Source organism: Crocodylus porosus, unplaced genomic scaffold, assembly GCF_001723895.1.
Source record: "Crocodylus porosus isolate Cpor-Errol unplaced genomic scaffold, CroPor_comp1, whole genome shotgun sequence".
Lineage (NCBI taxonomy): Eukaryota > Metazoa > Chordata > Crocodylia > Crocodylidae > Crocodylus > Crocodylus porosus.
Window position 1 is genome coordinate 10,476,101 of NW_017728909.1, and position 20,158 is coordinate 10,496,258.

The 20,158-nt window shown below is 46.5% G+C and overlaps 1 protein-coding gene across 2 annotated transcripts in view; it reads left to right on the forward strand.

The window, feature by feature from the left end:
* The window catches only part of SMAD7 (SMAD family member 7), a 38,830-nt gene extending 20,921 nt beyond the window's left edge, over positions 1 to 17,909 (forward strand). For both annotated transcript variants that reach the window (XM_019531782.1, XM_019531781.1), the window contains exon 4: positions 15,785 to 17,909. In XM_019531782.1, coding sequence (XP_019387327.1) covers positions 15,785 to 16,323 — 539 coding nt within the window. In that variant the 3' untranslated portion in view covers positions 16,324 to 17,909. The remainder of the gene's footprint in view (positions 1 to 15,784) is intronic.
* The last annotated feature ends 2,249 nt before the right edge of the window (positions 17,910 to 20,158 follow it).

Genomic DNA, 20,158 nt, shown 5'->3' on the forward strand with positions numbered 1-20,158 from the left:
GGCTAGCAATGCTTTTTTGTTGGGACAAGGGAGGGGATGGGTACAGAGAATATGGGAGGAGGTAGGAAGGAAGCCCCAGGAAAATGTGCCGTGCCAGGCTGTAGAAATGCCTTGGAAGATGGTTTGTGTCTAATTGTCTCTCTGGCACGGAGGGGATTTAGCATAAGGGAGCTTGGTGACTTGTGATAGCGGGAGTGCTGGTCTCCTCCCCCTTCTCTGCCTTTCTTTTTGTCACAGACAGACAGATAAATGCTGAGGTGGGTTTGAAGACACAAATACCAGTCCGTGGTTTTGCTGCTGGGCGGGGAAAGGAAGGGAAGTAGAAAGTAAAGCCGGCACCTTGTAGCGCCTGTCAGCTGCCGCATCGGTGAGGCGCACGGGGGAGCAAGCATCAGTCTCGTGTGCCAGACCGCGGCGCTCGGTTCGGCGCCCCCCACCAAAGCTGGCGGGTGGCCCGGTGATAATCCAGCTGTCCTCTGACCCACTCGCACCGTGCTTCGAAGGTGCAGTCACCTAAATGCGTCCCTGCAACCGAACTAAAACCGTGGACTGCCCCGGGGCTTAACCCAGTTACAGGGCAGTGAGCGGGGCTCGTCTAGACTGCCGCTCTTAATTGTGCTGTAACTAGGTCAGGGACAGCCATGGCGAAACTGGGTGCCCTCCCTCGGTTAGACATGGGAGGCTGAGCGGGTCCTGGGCGCAGAGGCTGCCAGCCAGGAACTTAATGCTAATCCAGGCGCTGCCACTGTCTCAGTCTGCGGCCTAGGGCAAATTGCTTAATCCCCCGTCAGCTTTTGTGCCTGTCTACAAAATGGGGGTGCCAGCACGTACCTCCTTTGCGGGTATGGTGGGAAGATTAATTAGCTAGTGAATGTAATATGCTGTTTAATTGCTCAATATGAGTAATTCAGAGTAAACGGTGAGGCAGAGCGGGAGTGTTGCAGGGGACAGGGGACAGATAAGCAGCTCCTAGTTTGTGAGCCCAGCCCAAATATTTTTAAATGTCCCTTGCTAAAGCATTTGGTTAATCGCCTTTATTCTTAACAGGGGGTGACTGGTGTTGCATTGGAGGGGTGGCAGGAGAGACCACCCGAAAGCAAGGGGTTTTGCGTTTGTGGGGTTTTTTGCAGGCCCGGCCCTGCGTGTGTGCAAGCAGGAGAGAGAGAAGCAAGCATGAGAGCTTTGCTGCATGTGTTTAGGAATAGAAGTGATTAGATTATGAAGGCAGACAGAAGTAATGATTAACTTTTTCAGTCTGCATGCTGTCTGGCGCTTGGTGTTGTTTTTCCCCCTAAGTAGGCCCTGGCCCTGAGTCGACAGGGTATTAGGTTGTAAAGAAAGACAGAAGGAATGAAAGCGAGGGGAGGGGAAGGGAGGGGAGGAGGAGGGGGGTGCTTTTTCCATCAGATCCGGGAATGGAATTTATTGGCTGGAATGCAGTAAGTGTTCAAAATGCCATCCCATCTAAACAGTTTTCATAATTGTTATGGAACGGGGCTGGGGGGCGAGGGGGGAATGAAAAGAGCATTTGTTCCCCACTGTATTTTTCCATGTTTTATACCAGTATAAGAAACATTTCCCTACCCTCTAGGAAAACAGTGTTTAATCGAGGGTGGTTTCTCTTCCCCCCCCCCCCCTTTTTTTTTTTTTTTTTTGGTAGATGTCTGTTTTTGGTCTTGTAATAACTTTGGGGAGAACTGTAGGTCAGTGTGCTGCTGGGAGAGGATTTTTTTTTCGATATTAAAATTAGGCGTGCAGCTACAGGGGATGTGTGCGCGCGTGAAATGCACTCAGGAAAAAATTGTAATACACATCTGAGTATTAGGTATCAATTTGGAAATACTAGACTGCTATGCATTGATTTTTATGGCGGCCTTTACAAGCCTTTTAACATGGAACGTACATAGCTACATATTGTCAAGAGAAAGGAGAGAAAGTTCAGAGCCACAACTTTCCCCCGCCTTTCTTTAGGGGACTAAGCGCAGATCAGACTTCCAAGTACCAACCTGCAAAATGAACAAAGAGCGCAGGTGACCGGGCTGCACCAGCACGACGTTGCTTTTTGGCTAGATTTGGATTGTTGGATTTTTTGGTTGGAATTTTTCCTTTGGGATCCCCCCCCCCCCCCCATTTCTATTTCTTTTTTTACTGAAAAAGCTTTGTCTTCATCCCACAAAAGCCCTAGCCCAGTAACTATAATCTGGAAATCCTTGGACATAAAGTTTGCTTATGTTGGTTGTATGCCAGACAAGCTCCTTTGGCTCTGATTTACCCTGGTGTGACTGAAAGGGAGACTCAGACCCATTGATATCAATGGGAATCTGAGAAGAAGTAATTATACATTATACATGTGGACATACATTTTGGCAAAATCAGCTGCAGGTGTGGCTCTCTGTGTTGTGTGGTACTAAGTCATGTGTGTGCCTGCTCCCATGCTCTTAAGAGCTCAGGTTCAAATACGGGTTGGGATTAGGTTGAAGATGGACGTGTCCCAGGGGACATGGGCTCCTCATGCAAATGAGGCACTAAGCTACATGCCTCCCTCCTTGGGTCTTTCTGTGCTGATACTAGATATGAGTCGTTTGGCGGTCACACAGCCGCGCGCTCATTAATGCTGGCTCGGGTTCCCTGTGTTTTCAGGGGAAACCACTGAAATCTTGCTGATTCTCATTAAAATGAAACAACATCAGGTTGTACTAATAGCAAGACAAACTGAAAAGCCCAGGGCAGGGGCAAGAAGGTGGGACTGACAGTTTCCGGCCAAGCAAAGCTAGGGTGAGCTGGGCTCTTTTTGGAAAAGAAGATTATTGTTCTCTCGGAATAAAACCACATGTCCAAAATGGATTTGGAGGATTAACAGGAAATTACCTGGAAAGCTACCACACTAGCACAGTGTAGTGCAGAGCAGTGCAGGAGGAGAAGGACAGGGCGAGGGGGAGAAACACAAGGGGCGAGCGGGTGGGAAGCTGAGAGATCTCCGGAGAGGAAACACGAGCAAGGGAGACGGCGCAGGAGAAAAGAGGCTGTGTCTACCTGATTGGGGCAGCTGCAGCCTTTAACAACTCTGGCCAGGCATCCGGTGCATGTGCGCATGCATCTGGTCTGTGCGTGTAAATGGGAGTGCATAGATGTAAATGAGCAACCAGGCTTGAAACTGGTAAGCTGGTCGCTACACAACGACAGGGATCAGATCGTTTGGAGCAAAAATACTTTTTGGAAAGCAGAATGGCATTGGAAAAAAGTGAAGGTGTGTGTCATTTCTGATGCTTCTTTGACGGGGCATGAAATAAAGACACTTGCTGCAACTAGAACAGCTTTGGCTTCGTGGGTTTTCCCTTCAGACAGCGTAGAACAATTGCTAGCAGGACTTTGCAGCGGGCGCTTCTACTCCCAGCTCTTGTTGCTGGTCTGCTTTGCCAGCCAGCAGTGTGATGGGCACAAGAGTTTGCACGCGGCAGTGCCCAGGTGTGTAATGGGGGGGAAGCCTCTCTTCAGGTGTCTGAGAACCTATCGCTTGTTTTTTTTAATCTTTGAAAATTTATCTCCGCCTCCGCCTCCCATCACCAAACATGTATAATAAGTTAGCCCGAGACTGTGAATGGTTGTTTTCTTTTGGCAAAATATTGCTAGGAGTGCTTCTAAAGTTTGCAAAATATTGCTAGGAGGGTTCACTTCTGGTGGGAGCCAGGTTCCTACCTACAACCTTCATTCTGGAGTTAAAAAGCAAAATACTGGGGGGGGGAGGGAAGTTTCCTGCACCTTTGGGGAATGGAAAAGGAGACAAATAGGGGTGAAGGGGGAAGAGTTCTTAAAATTAAAACTTCAAAAATAATTAGCCTGGCTGTATACTAAACAACAGCAAAGAGGCCCATTTACTGTAAATATTATGAATGGATTTGGCTGACTTTTGCTTCTCCACCCTTCCTCTAAGGCTTTTCTCTGAGCTAAGTTGAAATTCAGACAGCACAGTACTCTGTAATTTGCATGGCTGATGAGGCCCAAAGCCTGGGACAGAGGAAGCTGGAGTCAGCTGGCTCCTCTCTAATCACTGGAGACAGGCAGACAGGCCTATGTGGGGGGGGGGGCGTCTTTTAGCTGCAGGCACATTTGCTTGAGGGTTGGTGGCTACTGCTTACTAACTTGTTAAAGACAATTTAACTGGGTGTAAGAAGGGCTTGTCATTTTTTTCTTGGGTAATTTTTAGTGCTGGTAATTGATTAATCATCATAATTGGGCAAGAGCAATAACTCATGGGACATTTCTGAATCCAGTTTCTTGTGCAGTGGAGTCTGAACTGTGCAGATTTTACAGTTTCAGTTTCTTTTTTTCCCCTCCCTTTTCTTTAATTTGTACATTGAAAAAATAGATCAGTAAACTAATGTTAAGAAAGTAGGTCAGAATTTGACCTAGGACATCTGTGTGTGTGTGTGTGTGTGTGTGTGTGTGTGTGTGTGTGTACACACATGTGTAGTATATACAGATGTGTTTTAAATATGCTGTGTTGCGGAGGCTTTAATTTCCTTCCAGGCCTAGTCTTCCTAGGGTTGAAGTCCTAGAGAAGTCAGTGATGCAAGAGCAGCCGGTGTGATAACCCTGGTCTGGTCCAGACTGTCTCGGTGTTTCTAGGATGAGATCTTGCTCTCCAGGGGTCTTAGCCAGAGCTCCAAGGACCTCATTCCCAGCTGCCCTCGGGTGAATGTGTTTGCTGCGAGTGTCAGCCCAGCCTCATCATGACTTAATAGAGTTTGGGGTTTGATTTTGGTGCCAAGAACTCAGAAAGAAAGGGGGATTCGCCCCAGACCATCACGTTGCACCAGATTTGGTGGAGAGACCTTGGAGAACCCCAGGGCATGCCCAACACCTTCTCCCTAATATCGTATCTCGGCCCAATTGTGCTTGGAAATCGGCACAGCTTTGCCTGAAGTTTGCCTGAGACTTCACAAGAAAGAGGATGTTGACTTCACTAACCATGGTGGCTTCACTAAACATGGTTTCAGGATTGCAACAACCTCCCGAACTGAGCAGAGTTCATCTCGTTTTGTTTGGCAAGATTTTGGGGGCTCTTTTGGCACATAACCGGCAAACGTCGAATAAGAGTCATGAACCAGAGCCTCTGTACATTGGGGGAAGTGCCTGTCCAACTCGTCACATTGTGCCTGGCCTCTTCTTTCATAATAGCTTGAAGGAAAGCTTCATCTGAACGTGTCCCGCTCAGGCTTCAGGTCTCAGTGTAGACTTGACTCATGTTCCACATACCGAGAGCAACTACTGTTAATTTTTGATATTCTGGTAATAAAAATCCTAAACTCCTTCCTCTGGCATAAGACATCTTCCTTAAGTAACAGCAAAAGTTGGTTTTGCTTGACTAGGAATTTCAGGCCCAGAGTGTCACTGGGAGGAAGAAGGTGAGAGATTTTAGGTTCATGAAGACCAAAAAGAAAAACAGTTTATTTGCTTGGGCTGGACATATGCGACTTCATTGGATGGGCAACTTATTAATATAGTTAAGACAATAGTTCAGGCTCTTAAATTTGTAGTGCTACTGTCTATGCTGCGTAATAAGATCTGTCTAATTAGATGTGGACACAAATTTATGGTCTAGCCTGTCAATCCATGGATTAAGGCCTCCATAAGTGTCCACTGACATGAAGGGCTATTATAGCTCCTAAAGAGATGCTGTGCTCTATCGTGTCAATAATTCACAGATTAAGGGCTCCCTAAGTAGGCATTGACACAACAGACGATAGGAGCTCTTTGGCGTCTGGTCAGTTCTGGACAGTCCCAGTGAAAGAACTGCAGCTGCTTCGTCTTCATGACACTTCCCTTGTGATGCGGTTTGGGAGCCGAAATCTAGCTATATAAAGATGTAGCTTTCTTTTTAATTTTTTAAAAGTCTTCTGTGGAAACAGCAACGACAACAGAACACAGGTCTCAAACGATCTGAACCGGAAGGAGCGTGGAAACGTTGCATTTAGAGCAGGGGTGGGCAAAATGTGGCCCACGGGCTGCATGCAGCCCGCCAGGCCATTCTACCTGGCCCGTGGGGCCCCTAAAAGTTTAGAAAATTAATATTTATCTGCCCCTGGCTGCCTGTCATGTGGCCCTCCATGGCTTGCCAAAACTCAGTAAGCGGCCCTCCGCCCAAAATAATTGCCCACCCCTGATTTAGAGCTACTGCCCTGCCCTGGGGTATAGTGAGGAGTATAAAAGTTTGAGAGGCAAGCCTTTAGAGGCAAACCCTGCTCTTGGATCCAGATGTCTTCATTGGGAGGGACCAGTGTATCATGCTTAGAGTGGAATTTCTCTTTTACTCTGGATTGCCTTTTGGCTGTCCTGCGTCCAGAGCACGTGTTTAAAGGGAGCACCCTTGCCCTGGGAAATCTGATTTTTTTTTTTTTTTTTTCTTCTTTAGCTTCTTCAAATTACGAGAAGCTTTAGAGAGAACAGAACAACGTTCTCTCTGATCTTCCTATTTATTTACGTTGCAAATACTCAGTTCTCATTTGTGGATGGTGAGGTGCACTTCCTATCCTGCGTTCCCACCACGATGACAAATGCGCTGTGTCTGTGCAGCTCTCCAGCAGGAGCTCACGCGCATGATTTTCTGCCAGAATCTGCAAAAGGTTCTTTACCAGTAACAGCAACAAAACCGAAAGCGAAGAGGCAGCAGGCAGGTGTGTTTGACAAGGTTGTCCTCTGGCCTTCCTGAAAGATCCTTATGTATAAACACAGCTGAAGAGTCTAAAAAACCCCTTAGATGCTTTTTTTTTTTTTTTTTAAAAGGCTGCTCTCTGGGGAAGGTGGACTATTTCACAGTACATTAATTTCAATGAATTCATGTTGCCTTCTATTTGACAAGGCTGTTCGTGGAAGATATTTGTGCGTGCGGGGAAGAAGAACATGTGTGTGCGTTGGAATAAGTAGTTCCAGTAGGATTTTTTGTGTGGACTTCTTGTCCAGAGGGGGAGAAATCTGTTAGATCTTGATCTCCTTTCCATCTCTGTCTGTGGTTTGTGTGTTGAATGTGTCCATCCTTATAGCCAGTTAAAAATGGGGGTTGTGGCTCTGTCCAGAGCACTTGACCAACCACTTAAGGTCAGACCAAAGGGGTTACTTGAGTTTTTCCCAGCCTGTTGGGTAGCGGTCTGCGTTTAGTCTGTTTTGGGTCCCCTGGGGAAGCAATATATTGCAATTACTGTAGTCCAGCTGCTTTTTTAAACCTCAGATTAGCTTGCCATATGCTGATAAGAGAATGAGCATCATTTAATGGTTTTGTTCTCCAAGTTTTCTGTATGCCTTAGCCTCAGTTTACAACAGATAAATTTCAGATTTGTCTTCCAAATAGCCATATAACAAGGGAAGGGAACCACAATCCCTTGAAATGTAGGAATCATTGCAAAGTGGGGCTGGAAGGAACCTCAGAGGGTCATCCACTCCAACCCCTGGCTCAAGGCAGGGGCCTCCCTGAATAAACCGTCCCACCCGAGTGTCTGTCTAACCTGCTTTTGAAAGTTTCCAAGCACGGAAAATCCAATGCTTCTCTGGGCATCCTGCTCCAATGCCTGACCACTCATAGCTCCTGCCCAAGTTTTTTCCCGGTTGCAGCTTGTGGTCATTGTTCCTAGTCCTGTCCCCAAGAGCTACAGACAAAAGTCCATTTCCATCCTCTGTATAATCACCCTTCAGGTATCTGAAGACTGTTATCAAGTCCTTCCTCAGCCTTCTCTTTTCTGGGCTACTTCTCCATGACTGTCACCTGTGGCTGAGAAGAAAGTCCAGGAAGTCAGGACTCCTCAGCCTGAGTCTACTGGTGACTTATGGCTGCTCATTTAGCTGTTTTGCATGCTATTTTCTAACACCTGGTCCCCGGTGTTACACCTGTGCTTGCACGGGTGTGCTTGATGTCCACAGAGCAGTGATTCATGTAGGACACGGCAGAACTCAGAGTCTTTCCTTGCTGGCATTTTATTTATCATCTCAGGATATGTTACTTCATAAGAAATATTTAAAAAATACTCCAGTGTAAAATCCAACCACAGTATTGAAGAGAAAGGAAGGAAAAACTAAGTAGAGCCATAAAGATTTAGAAAAACGTCATCTAAATACTTTGGGTCACAATATAACTTTAAAAAGAAGTTAAAAACAACTGGTCATGTACTAAAGAGTGCAGTGCCATTGGCAGTGAAAAATCCAGTTGAAACCATCACAAGCGAAGTCATATAGCTGATTTCAGACCAGAATGGTTATTTATGCAGAAATTGATAATATTTTTTATAGATTTAGACTCAAATGAGGAGGTACCTTGTCCTCCATACAAGACTCGGCATTTTCTTTAAATGCTGTTTTTACTACAGAGGAAAAGGCGTAGCTTTGTCAGTTTTTTCCCATGTTTGTGGAGTTTGCGTAAAAAACACAATCCAGGGCTCAACAGCTGAAGGTACGATTTCCAATCACATCGAGCATTTCTTTGGCTTCTCTAGTGGATATATATTGACTCTTGTTTTGGGACTAAAGGTTATTTCTTTTTCCCACCCCAAACAAAAGGTATTAATAGAAATGAACAATTATTACCGATTCCTGTTTGATTTTTTAATAGGAGTGCTTGGAGTCCCACTGTACATGCACATAAGACGGGTTAGTTCTTGCCCAAAGTTCGAGGTCTCAATAGACAAATGCGGGTGGGGGAAAGGAGCGGATACTGTCCAGCTTGGAGAGCCGGGGAATGGAGGCACCGAGAATAACCTGACTTGCCCCAGGTCATTCAGCAAGCCTGTGGCAAAGCCAGGTGTGAAGTGGAATTCATGAACCCAGGCCAGTGACTTGAATAAAAGACCTTCCTTCCTCCTGGTGAGTGTGCTGGTCCTGGCTGAGAGTACACAGAAGGCAGGGTAGAGTTACACCTTCTAGAGCGATGTGAATCAGAAATGCATGAACTTTTCCAAGCTGCAGCATACTCCATTAGGTACACACGCAGCATCCTTTACTAGGGTGTGAAAAGACTTAGCTTTAGGTGGGAGCAACTGAAAATTTAGAATTTTCTTTTAAAAATTAGTGTGACTGGTCAGAATTTTTTCAACACTTCGTCTCCCCCTCTCCCCCCGCAAAAATGGCTGTGTTCATGAAAAGGGAAATTTTGATGCCAAATCTCAGATTTCCTTAGCTTTTTTGTGAAAGGAACCCCACCCTGCCCAAAAGAAAAGCAAAAATGTTTGGGCTTTTTGGCCAAAATGTTTCAGTGTCTGAAAAAACTTGTTTTTTCACGTTTTCAGTTGTAGAAAAACTTTTGATTGTAGATGCCAACAAAACCTTTTCATTTTTGTCAATTATTTTGAGAGCAGAAATAGCATAGCCCCAGCTCTAGAGATTACTTATACTCTTACGTGCAAGTCCTCCTCGTCAGAGCCCTGGGGAAAACCCAACACAGGCGTGTATTTATCGATCTGAGCAAGAAATTCTAGTGTTTCAGTCTTCCCGTGAAGGTTGGGCATTGTCTTGATTGAAGACTCCCCCATGCATTTTCATTCTAACTTGCTTGGTTTCTACAGCTTCTGATTTCTCTGGACTATCACTTCTGGTTTTCTTCCCAGCTCTTTTGGGTTTCCTCTCTCTGAATGTAAGGCTTGATGAAAAGTGAGGTGACATTTTTTCCCCGTCGCAAGAGCCCAGCTGAACTTCCAAGCCTTATGTAGTACTAAGGATGTTGTCAATAATCTCTAGTAGTAGCTAGAGAAGCCCTGGCTTTGGGCTTTATCAAGCAAGCTGATAACTTTGTGCATAACAAGAAGGATTATGAGAGCGACCATGAAGAGGATGAGAAACATTGCCGTTTCAACTTAGCTTTGTGCTTTAGGTGTGGCTAAAGCAATATGTCTTTAGATATCTGTCTCCCTTCTGCGTGTATTTGGGATGAAAACTTCTATAGGAGTGCTCCGAATAATTATATCTATGCACGATGCTAGTATGGAAGCTCCTGGGGCAAATACTGCCTTTTTACCATAGCTTTGCAAAATACCCAGCAAAGCATGGCCCTTAATCTTGACTGAGCCGCTGGGCATGCTATAATGCAGACCATAAAAAATAATAATCATCCACGATGGCAGAAAATTGAAGGGTGCTTAATAACAAAATAATAACGCTACACATGTTTGTATTATTAAGTAGCATTGTTTGGTGGATTATGCTAGGTCCCAGAATGGGTTGGGAGCTTTCCAGGCGTTTAAGAAAGGTGCTGGGATGGAGTGCTTTTAATTCTGAATGAGGATCCTATAGCATGTCTCAGCCATTTATGCGTTGCAGACCTCGGATACAACTGACAGTGGGGAAGCAGACACTGCATAAAAGCACCCTGGCTGGCAGGAGGGGGAGTTTGTGGATGAGGCTGGATGGTGGGTGAGCCTGCTATTAGGTTGCTGGCACCTCTGTCCTCTTTGAATTTGTGGCAGGAATATCTGCAGAGGGAGAGGTGCTGCAACCTACACCAATTTGTTACTGAAGGAAGCATCTCTGGGGGTGAGTTACTTGGTGCAGTCATGTAACTGCATTTGCCAGGTTCATGCTAATGGTGCCTGTGCTGCAAAGGCTGAATCGGGATCCTGACACGTCCTGAAGTTACGGGGAGTATTTTGGAGCCCAGGGCTCTGGCTTGGCTAGTGGGGGCCAGATGTTTTAAAGCTCCCAACACCGCACAGGTTGAAACTGGTCCATGATTGTGGTGCCTTAGTAGGAGTGGAGCCCGCAAATGTGGCCTTTAAGGGCCTTCAGCGATGCAGTTGGCAGCCCCTTGGGTGCGTATGGCAGGGCACCTGGATTCTAAGTTTCGGCTGTCTCTGTCAAATCTTGAAATACTACCATGCCTCTGTAAAACTGAGGCCAGTTGTACTTGCCTGTATAGGCGAAGTGTGGGGGACGCGTGTGGGGGGGGGACATGCCCCCTTGCCCCAGATTTCTGCACCAGCTGCAAGGCATGGGGCTACAGCCTGGCTGGGGGGGGGGGGGGGGGCAAGGGGCAACAACACTACAAATCGGTGAAGCTTTGGGTGACTTTTTGAAGCTTCCCCTAGAGTTCACCGTGGAAAATTTTCATCCCCTCGTCAAATCTTCCTCTTACGGACACGAGTCAAAAGATGTAGCCAAGCTCGTTACAGGCTTACAAGACCTTTTAGCAGGAGTGCCAAGATAGTGTGGAGAACGGAGGAAGTATCAGCCCATAGTGATGGACAAAAATAATTGCGAAAAGCATCTTTGGTGACTTTGTAGCTTGGCCAGCAGCAAGGACTAACCCTGTTTATCTGAGCCCTCCCCATGTATCCTCATGGCTTCACGACCAGACGGCCAGTCAACAGCTCGGCCCCTCGAACGGAAGGCACTTTGACATATTTATACTGTGCTTTGGCACTAGCTCATTGAAAAAAAATTCCTGATTACCTAAAACTTGTCCTTGAGGTCTGGTCACCCCATGTCATTGAAAAGCCTAGTGGGATTCATTCATGAACTTCCCGGCTTCCATAAAGGTCTGTTCATTCATAGCCAGGGCAGCTTTTTTTGCGTGCTGGCAATTAAATATCTCTTTGTAAGTGGCAATGAGCTGCTTGTTAAGTGGTCTTCTCTAATGCAAGTGCAAACATGAGGTGAAATGGGCTTTTTTATTTTTTTTTAAATCCCCCCTCCTGCCACCCTCCTCTGAAAGGGGTGCTTTTATGTTAGAGAAAATAAATAAAAACTTAAAGAAATGTCAGTGAGATTCAGCATGTTCCATGCGGGTTGTTCCAAAATTCCCTTAACTGCAGTAAAACAAAAAAATGTGAGCTCCAGGCATCTGATTAGCTTTTTTTTTAAAAAAATTTTTTTACAGCATGGGTTTTCTTTCCTGCCTCTTTAAACAAACAGCCAGTTAAAATATCTTTAAAAAAAAAAACAAACTTGGATGCATACACATAACATTTTATAACTCCCTGTGCTCCAGAGTGTGGCAGGCTTGATTCTCATGTGCGCTCTGCCAGCGTGAATCCAGAGTCAACCCAGTTCTGCCGCCACACGGGTTTACACCCGTATCTGTTTCAGCCCCGATTCAGTCTGGCCTTCGGTGCAGTCACCTCCAGGTTACACCAGTGTAACTGGGACCAGCTCCGGTGTTAACTCTTAACTTTCCGCAATGAACCTTGGTCCCCACCGCCTGCAGGGGACCTGCAGGGTCTGACCCCCAGGGCACCGCGCAAGGGGCTGTTTTAAAAGCAAAGCAGGATCCAGAGAGTCTGGAAACCCCCAGTGTGTGATGAGATTACAGTTTTACAGGCCATGCAGGGGGAGAGTGAGAGGCGCGTGCGCACACGGGCTGCAATTTATCTGGGCTCGGCAATTAACATAATCTGCAAACTTCTCTGTACTGACGTCTCTCTGCAAATTGCTGGGTGGACTGGCAGGCTGCAAAGATGAAAGGGAAAAATGCAGTCTGAGGGATTTTCTTTCACAAAATAGGGTGGCTACAGGCAGGGCATTTGGTTCAGCTGTGCTTCCTGGTTTTGGGGTCCCCCCCTCTTTCTCAAAATTGTTCCCCCCCCTTTTAATTTCTCCTTCAGGGAAGCAAATGCCTTTTCTGTCTCCTCACACAGGGACGTAGTCAAGTGTGAGCTCTCCCCCCTTTCCTTCCCCAAGACTGTACGCGGAGGCAAGCTGCAGAAGGTTAGGTTAAAGGTAATTTGATCGTGGCTTGGTCTCTTCCCAACCCCACTACTACCTCCTCTCCTCCCTCCCCTTCCCTCACTCAGCTTTTTTTCCCCTGCTTGCTGCTTATTTGGTGCCAGGTTTCAGTGGGATAGAGTTATATGAAACAAAGTATTGTGAGGCACCAGAAGGGGGAGGCTGAAAGACAAACCAAGGCACACCTAAAAGGAGGCAGATTGACTCTTGCAAACCTGGGAGGCAGTTTCTCTCTTTCTGGAGCCCCCTAAATCGACGGGACTCCCAGTCCTCTCCGCCCCGGCCCCCTCCAGTCCCGGTTGTGGTGGGCAATGATCAGCAGTCGCTTATCTTCCCAGTTTTCTAGCATGTGCAGTGGGGCCCATTTTTAGTAGCTGCCTCCAGCAAGTGGAGAAATATTTTCCTCGCTGGCATAGAAATGAGGAAATTTAAAAGTGTGTGGCTGGATTTTTTTTTTTTTTTCCTTTTGAAGAGCACAGCGCTGTACTAAACAGACTTGGAGGACTGTAAAATGCACGGTTGAGCGGGGAAGAGACTTTTTAATGGTGAAAAGGCACTAAGAAAGTGGAGCGGATGGACTCGCTGATTTAACCACTGTGTTTCCACCCTCCTTGCTTTGGGATTTTCCCGGGCTCTGTTCGGTGGGTGGAGGTCTGCGAGGAAGAAATAGCAGGCGCCGTAACCCCGGCCGCCGGGATGGGTGTGGGGAATGTGGCCGGCTTGTTGGTTTGCTGGCTCCTGGTTGCCGTCTTCCCCAGGTTGATCTGGGGGGATTGGTGTGATTTTTTTTTGTGAACTTTCAGTCCTGAGCTTGTTTGCTTTCAGCATTTGGAGATTAATAGTTCCCAGGTCTTAACATGTCTGTAAAAGAGCTGGAAGGAGCTGTTACCAAAGCAGCACAAAGCCGAGGTGCATTACACCACACACCAAGGAGGAGGAGAGAGCTCGCTCCCTTTCTCTCCTGTCACCCCCATTTTCACCCCGGTGTCTTAGGCCTCGTGATACTGTTGAAAGAGAGAGAAGCAGCCAGGAGGGAAGGCCGAAAGGAACCGAGGGTTTTTTTTCCGTTTTTGTTAACAAATGCAAGACTTCCGGTCTCCACCCTGCCACCACAAACCACAGTCTTAACTGCAGCTCAGGCAGATTTATAGTTCATCTGATGTCTGAATCATAGCATTTATTACCAGGGCTCCGGCTATAGGCGTAAATAGGCTCAGTAAATTACAGCAGATGATCTGCCATCCCCTCCATTCCTGCTAAGCCATATTTAACTCTCCTTTTATGGCTCCCCTTTTGGGGGTGGGGGGGAATTATACATGAAGCAAAGCTCATCTGGTTGAAAGTGTTTTCAGAGCAGAGTGATGTATGATGCATGCGAGACTGTGGGTACCTTTGGCCTCCTGGCTTACCCACACTTCACATAGAGAAGATTTCTGCAGCTGATTAGCGACTCCAGTATTACGTTATCTGCACTGATTTACTGTTGCCAAAATTGATTATCTGCAGCTAGGGGTTGATGGTGAGGAGGGAATCAGTTGCTGCGTTCAGAAGTCCGTAGGTTCAGCACTCAGCAGTTTTCGGCTTCAGAAGACTTCAGAGAGAGCGTCTTCACTGCAGAGTATGTCTGGTGATGGGCACCTGGGGTAGCCTGCCGGGATGCGAGTGCCCGCTTGACAAAGTCCTGCTTGAGTTACAGGGCCCCCATCCGCGGGCTTTAGTTTGCTCCAGTGTGGGCCGCCAAGTCTAGGTGTAACGTACCACCACGCTTGGGAGTCGCAGGGTTTTGTACGTACAGGGTCTTCATAAAGTCCTGGTGCACTTTTAAACTTTAATAACTTAAGCTGTGCACCAAGACTTTATGAAGACGCTGTAGATATGGGGAAAGCTGAGTGCAGCATTCAAGTAAGAGCTTAGTTTCATTGTGCAGTGAAGACATATCCCTAGGCATCAACTAACTGCTGTCTGGGGTGCCCCAGCTACATACATTGTTCTCATCTACACTCTAGGGCTGCTAATGAGGCTAGAGATGGGAAGGAGCAGGCGTGTGTCAGAGGAGTTCCTAAAGTCCCTTTTCACTAGGCCGTGCCCCAAATGTGCTAGTTGGAACTTTTAACCCCATTGGCATCATTAGAGCGATACAAGCCCACAGTGGAGACATGGTTTGGCTGATTATTAAACATGCTTGACTGGAATGGTTGTGCTGCAAACACAGTCTGTGTGTGAGCACACAGTGCTGACTCTTCCTCTTTCTCTCCTGGGCACTGTGCCTGAAGGGCCAGATTTTCAAAGGTGTTAAAGTGCTTAAAGATGCAGACAGGTACTTAATGGAGTTTTTCTGAGGTGCCAAAGCAGATTGGGAGCCTGATTCCCACTGAAAACAATTAGCACTGAAGTAGGTGGGCATCAAGTTAGATGCCTAAATTGCTTCTGAAAACCTGGCCAGGTGCCTTGCTGTGTCTTGAGGCACCTGAAGAGCCCTTGGGAATCTGCTTCAGAGGGATTATGGCCTGGGCTCTTGACAATGTTATCTAAGTGGTTTTGGGCAAGTGACTTGGGTGAAGCCCCCAGGTCTTCAGAGACATGTAGGCACCTAATATGCACCAAATGGGTGCCTAAATACATCATGGGAGTCTGAGCCTATGTTACTTTTTGGGAAACGGAGCCTAACGGAGAGAATCATCTCAAAGGCCCCTGCCACATTTGGGAGATGTCCCAAACTTCTTTGGGACATATCCATTTCTGTAGGTCCAGTCTGAGATACTTCAAGGAGCTGTACTTCTAGTGGACAAGTCGATAGCATTTTTGGAAAATTGGGGTCCTTTTGGTTGTCTTGGGTTGGGCATCCAGAATTCACCTCTGAAAGCCTGGGCTACGGATAGTTGGAAAGAATTTTACCCCCTAGGTAGATGGATACAGACTTGGAGGGGGGTTGTCTTCCTCTAGTGGGGGACGTGTGTCTCTCTTCCTTGGATCTCTTGTGTACTTTAACAACCTTTCTGGAGGCAGTGTACCATCAATGCTGTGTATTTATTGGATTATATTTTCCCTGCTTTATTAAATTTCACATTTTTTCTGCCCCTTTCTCTAGATTCCCAAGTTCTTCAGGAGCCGGGGGATCGGTCACACTGGTGCGTGGTGGCATACTGGGAAGAGAAAACGCGCGTGGGTCGGCTGTATTCTGTCCAAGAGCCCTCCCTGGATATCTTCTATGATCTACCTCAGGGGAACGGTTTCTGCCTCGGACAGCTCAATTCAGACAACAAAAGCCAGCTGGTGCAGAAAGTCCGCAGCAAAATTGGTTACGGCATCCAGCTGACCAAGGAAGTGGACGGCGTATGGGTATACAACCGCAGCAGTTACCCAATCTTTATCAAGTCGGCCACACTGGACAACCCCGACTCCAGGACGTTGCTGGTTCACAAAGTGTTTCCAGGATTTTCCATCAAGGCTTTTGACTATGAGAAGGCGTACAGCTTACAGAGGCCTAACGACCATGAGTTCATGCAGCAACCATGGACCGGCTTTACTGTTCAGATCAGCTTTGTGAAGGGCTGGGGCCAGTGCTACACAAGACAGTTTATCAGCAGTTGCCCGTGCTGGTTGGAGGTTATTTTTAATAACCGATGACTCGAGACAGAGTGGACTCATGACATTTATAACTACTTTGCTGCTAATATTTCCTTCTGAGTGCTTGCTTTTCATGCAAACTTTTTTGTTTGTTTTGTTTTTTTGTTTTTGTTTTTCTTTTCTGTTTTGAGAAATAGCTTATGGAAAGATTTTTTTTTTTTTTTTTTGCCTTGGTATTTTGATGAATATATATATATATATTTTTTAAAAGTGTGAATGACCAACAACTCGGAAGGAGAAGGTATGGGAGGGGATTACATCAGATAATCATTTCATGCCTCTGAAATTATTCCCCTATGTGATGAGTGGCATTCAGAGTTACTTGCCGTTTCTTATAGCTCCCGCTCACGGATACCAAAACAAGATACCTAGATTTTATACAGACCTGAGTCCTACTACTGCAAGACATCTCGTCTTCCCTTTTGTGATGAGGAGTGTGCACGTGCCCCCTTTCTCTCTCCTCGCTCTTTCTCTCCCTGTCTCACCCACACAAGGGCCATCTCTCTCTCTCGTTTCTGCCTCGAGGTGGCACATTCCAGATGCTACTTGTCAAAGCATGGCACACTTCGCTCATGTGAAGTCAAACTGAGTCCCTCTCCCCCCTTTCCCACTGCCCCCACAGTGACAACGCCATGTTGCCACTGACACGCAACGAATGTACGTGCCCACGCACACAGGCAGCACCAGGAGTGAACGCAGTGAAGTGAAAACCTTGCTAATAAGTTACTTAGCCTTCTTATTTTATTTTATTTTATTTTGTGTATGCTTGTTGGTTTATTTAAGATCACGTCTTGCCACTGTGTTATGCTGACAGTCCATCGTGGGAGCGTGGGTTTTGGAAGGAGCATGCCCATTCTTTCAGTGCTTTTATCGTTTCTTGATACAGGAAAAAAAAAAAAAAAGAAAAACATGCATGGCCCACGCTTTTCAATTTGAGCTGAGATGCAGACTTGGTGAGAAAACATAAGCCTAAAAAAAACAAAAGCAAACAGGAAAAAAGTATTCAGAATATTTGGTCCATCATAACCTGCCTTGACCAGGTTATAACGGTACCATTTGTATCCAGAAATGCAGTCAGTCTTTCATTTCGTCTTGAATTCATACGCACGTATGATACTTTTACACTGTTCTTAGCTCAATGAGCATGTTTAGACCTTAACATAAGCTATTTTTCTAAATATAAAGGTTTAAATGAACAAGAGAGCATTCTCATTGGAACTTTAGCATTGTAGTGCTTTGGAAATAAAACAAAACAACAAAAAAAGGACTCCTAAAAAAAAAAACAAACAACCCTGAGATTTATTAAATAAAAATTGTATTTTATGTTATATATAAATATATTATTACTTGTAAATATAAAGACGTTTTATAAGCATCATTATTTATGTATTGTGCAATGTGTATAAACGAGAAAAAATAAGAAAGATGCACTTTGCTTTAATATAAATGCAAATAACAAATGCCAAATTAAAAAAACAAACAAACAAACACGAGATTGGTGTTTTTTTCTATGGGTGTTATCATCCAGATGAATGTTTTTTCTAAAGGAGTTTATGTTCCATTAAAAAATAAAAATGTACACTTGATCTGATCCTGTGCAGAGTGACTTCGTTAGTGCCTGGGCCTGGGTAGATGTAACTAAAGTAGCTTTAAACATCCAGCTCTGAGGTCCAGGACCCGTTCCTTTCCAGCACACGTTGCCACATATCTGGGGTTGAGGGGGGCATGAGCAGTCCCGAGGGATGCTCCTATAGGCTTCTGCTTCTTGGGTTTCAGGAGATGCAGGCTTGCTCAGCTGCAAACTTTTGGGATACTGGGCAAGTCACTTAACCTGCCTCCTCACAACCGCCAGCTGTATTCTGGAGCCGTACTGACCTTGATCTCCATTGCTGTTGGGTATTGTTTCTATCTTACCTCCTACCTAAATCTATGGGTGGGAACAGGCCTTCAGCCACTGTGGGAGTCGCATAGCTAGACTCAGATTCCCCCCTCCCTGTCCCCAAGGCTGTACATGCAGACCAGGCGCACAGCAATCGGGCACAACTTCCAAAGGTTTGTTTCTTTCTCACACTGTCCATTAGAGCCTGGGTAGAGATGGCTGCACAGCTGCTTCTGGGTTAATAAATGGTGTGATATATCATGGGACAATGAAACATTGGGCAACTAACCAAAAAAAATTAAAATAATCCCGGATAAGAACTGGTTGAAAGGAGCATTTGTGCTTCTAGGGAGATGAGTTCATTCAATACAAGGCAGCCCTTTCCAGACTGACCAGTGTCCAGTGCAGCTCTGGGGGATCTACAGGTGGGGCATCCAGGTGGGTTCAGGGGAAGTGGGAATTGGAGCACGTGGAGCCCCTAGTCTGGTAGGGACGTGCCCAGGCTCACCTGCCGTCACCCACAAGCCTTCCGTCATGCGGCTAGATAAGCACAACGTCGTTCCCCAGCCAGTGCCCATGTCCACTGTCATGCAGCTAGAGTAGCCGGTGAGGGGTGGGGTGCCAGCGAGCAGGCTAAGAGTAGGGACTGGCCAGACCTACTGGCAGGGCGGGGTTTGTGCAGCATGTCCTGGGGTACTGCCAAGCATAGGCAATTGGACAGCTACCTGGGATGAGAGGGGCTGGGGGCATGATGGGGAGGAAATCAGCATTTAGAGTCCTTTTGAGAGAGTTACATGGAGGGACATGTAAGGATGCAATTATAGATGCGAGGAAACTAGGGATAAGCCTGTTTTGGGACATCAAGCCCGAGGAAGCAGTCATGGGTTGGCCATGAAAATGGAGTCTTAGGATGCGAGGGCTCTCACCACTAGTCTTTTTAAACTACTGCTTCCTCTCCCAGCCCCTGTTGGGGTGGGGGTTACCTCGTCTTCCCTGTAGGGACACCAGTGTGCCCCGCAGCTTGGCAGGCACTGTTTTGCTGGCTTGGGCAGTAAAAGTAACTATCACAGATGGCTTTTGAACTGGCTCTCTCAAACTGAAGCTAATCTACGAATGATTCAAGTCCCCACCTTTCTATGACAGAGAATTCAAATGGAAAAGTCCTAGAGAGCAAGCTGGCCTCAAACAGGTACAGCTTAGGACCCAACAGACTACTGATGTGTGTTGGTCCCTGGGCCTGGGCTTGGGGAATGGGAGTACTTTCAACCCCAGTTTTTTCTTTTGCTTAGGCAGTGCTAGCTGAGATCATATTTTATGATGCGGTCCTTTATAGATGCCTAGGCTGGTGGAGGACATCCCTTCATGGCAGGAGCTGTGCCTTGCTATGCGTTTGAAGAGCCTCCATGACAATGGACCTATGGCCCTGGAGGAAATGTCTAGGCGCTGTAGCATTGCATACAGCACTAACATTTGGGGGCTAGGAGGAATGGACAGTAAGAACTGTGTGTTCCCACATTGGGCCTTATTTTGCCCTAGCCGCAATGCTGCTTTTGGTCATAAGCTGGCTTTCAATTGTAGAGCAAGGCACAAGACACTCTCTAGCCCATTATACCAGCCTCAGGCTCGCACCATCAAAATCAGCGGTTCTTCAGTTGCTAATACTATTACTCAGGCTGTCTTGCTTGATACGCTCTTAAGCAGTGTCTCAGAGGTCAAATGTTGTGGAAACTTGAGCCAGGCTATAATTCAGTTTGTTTTCTTAGTGTGCTCCGCCAGCAGACTCTGAATATTCAGTAATCACATCACAGCTTTTCCATGGCCCAATGGTCAGCCCGATGATGCACAGATTCATAGATGGTAGGGGCTGGAAGGGCCCTTGGAAGATCATCAGGTTCAGCCCCCTGCACCAGGCGGGAAAGACAAGTGGGGTCAAGTGACCCCAGGGAGGTGACTGTC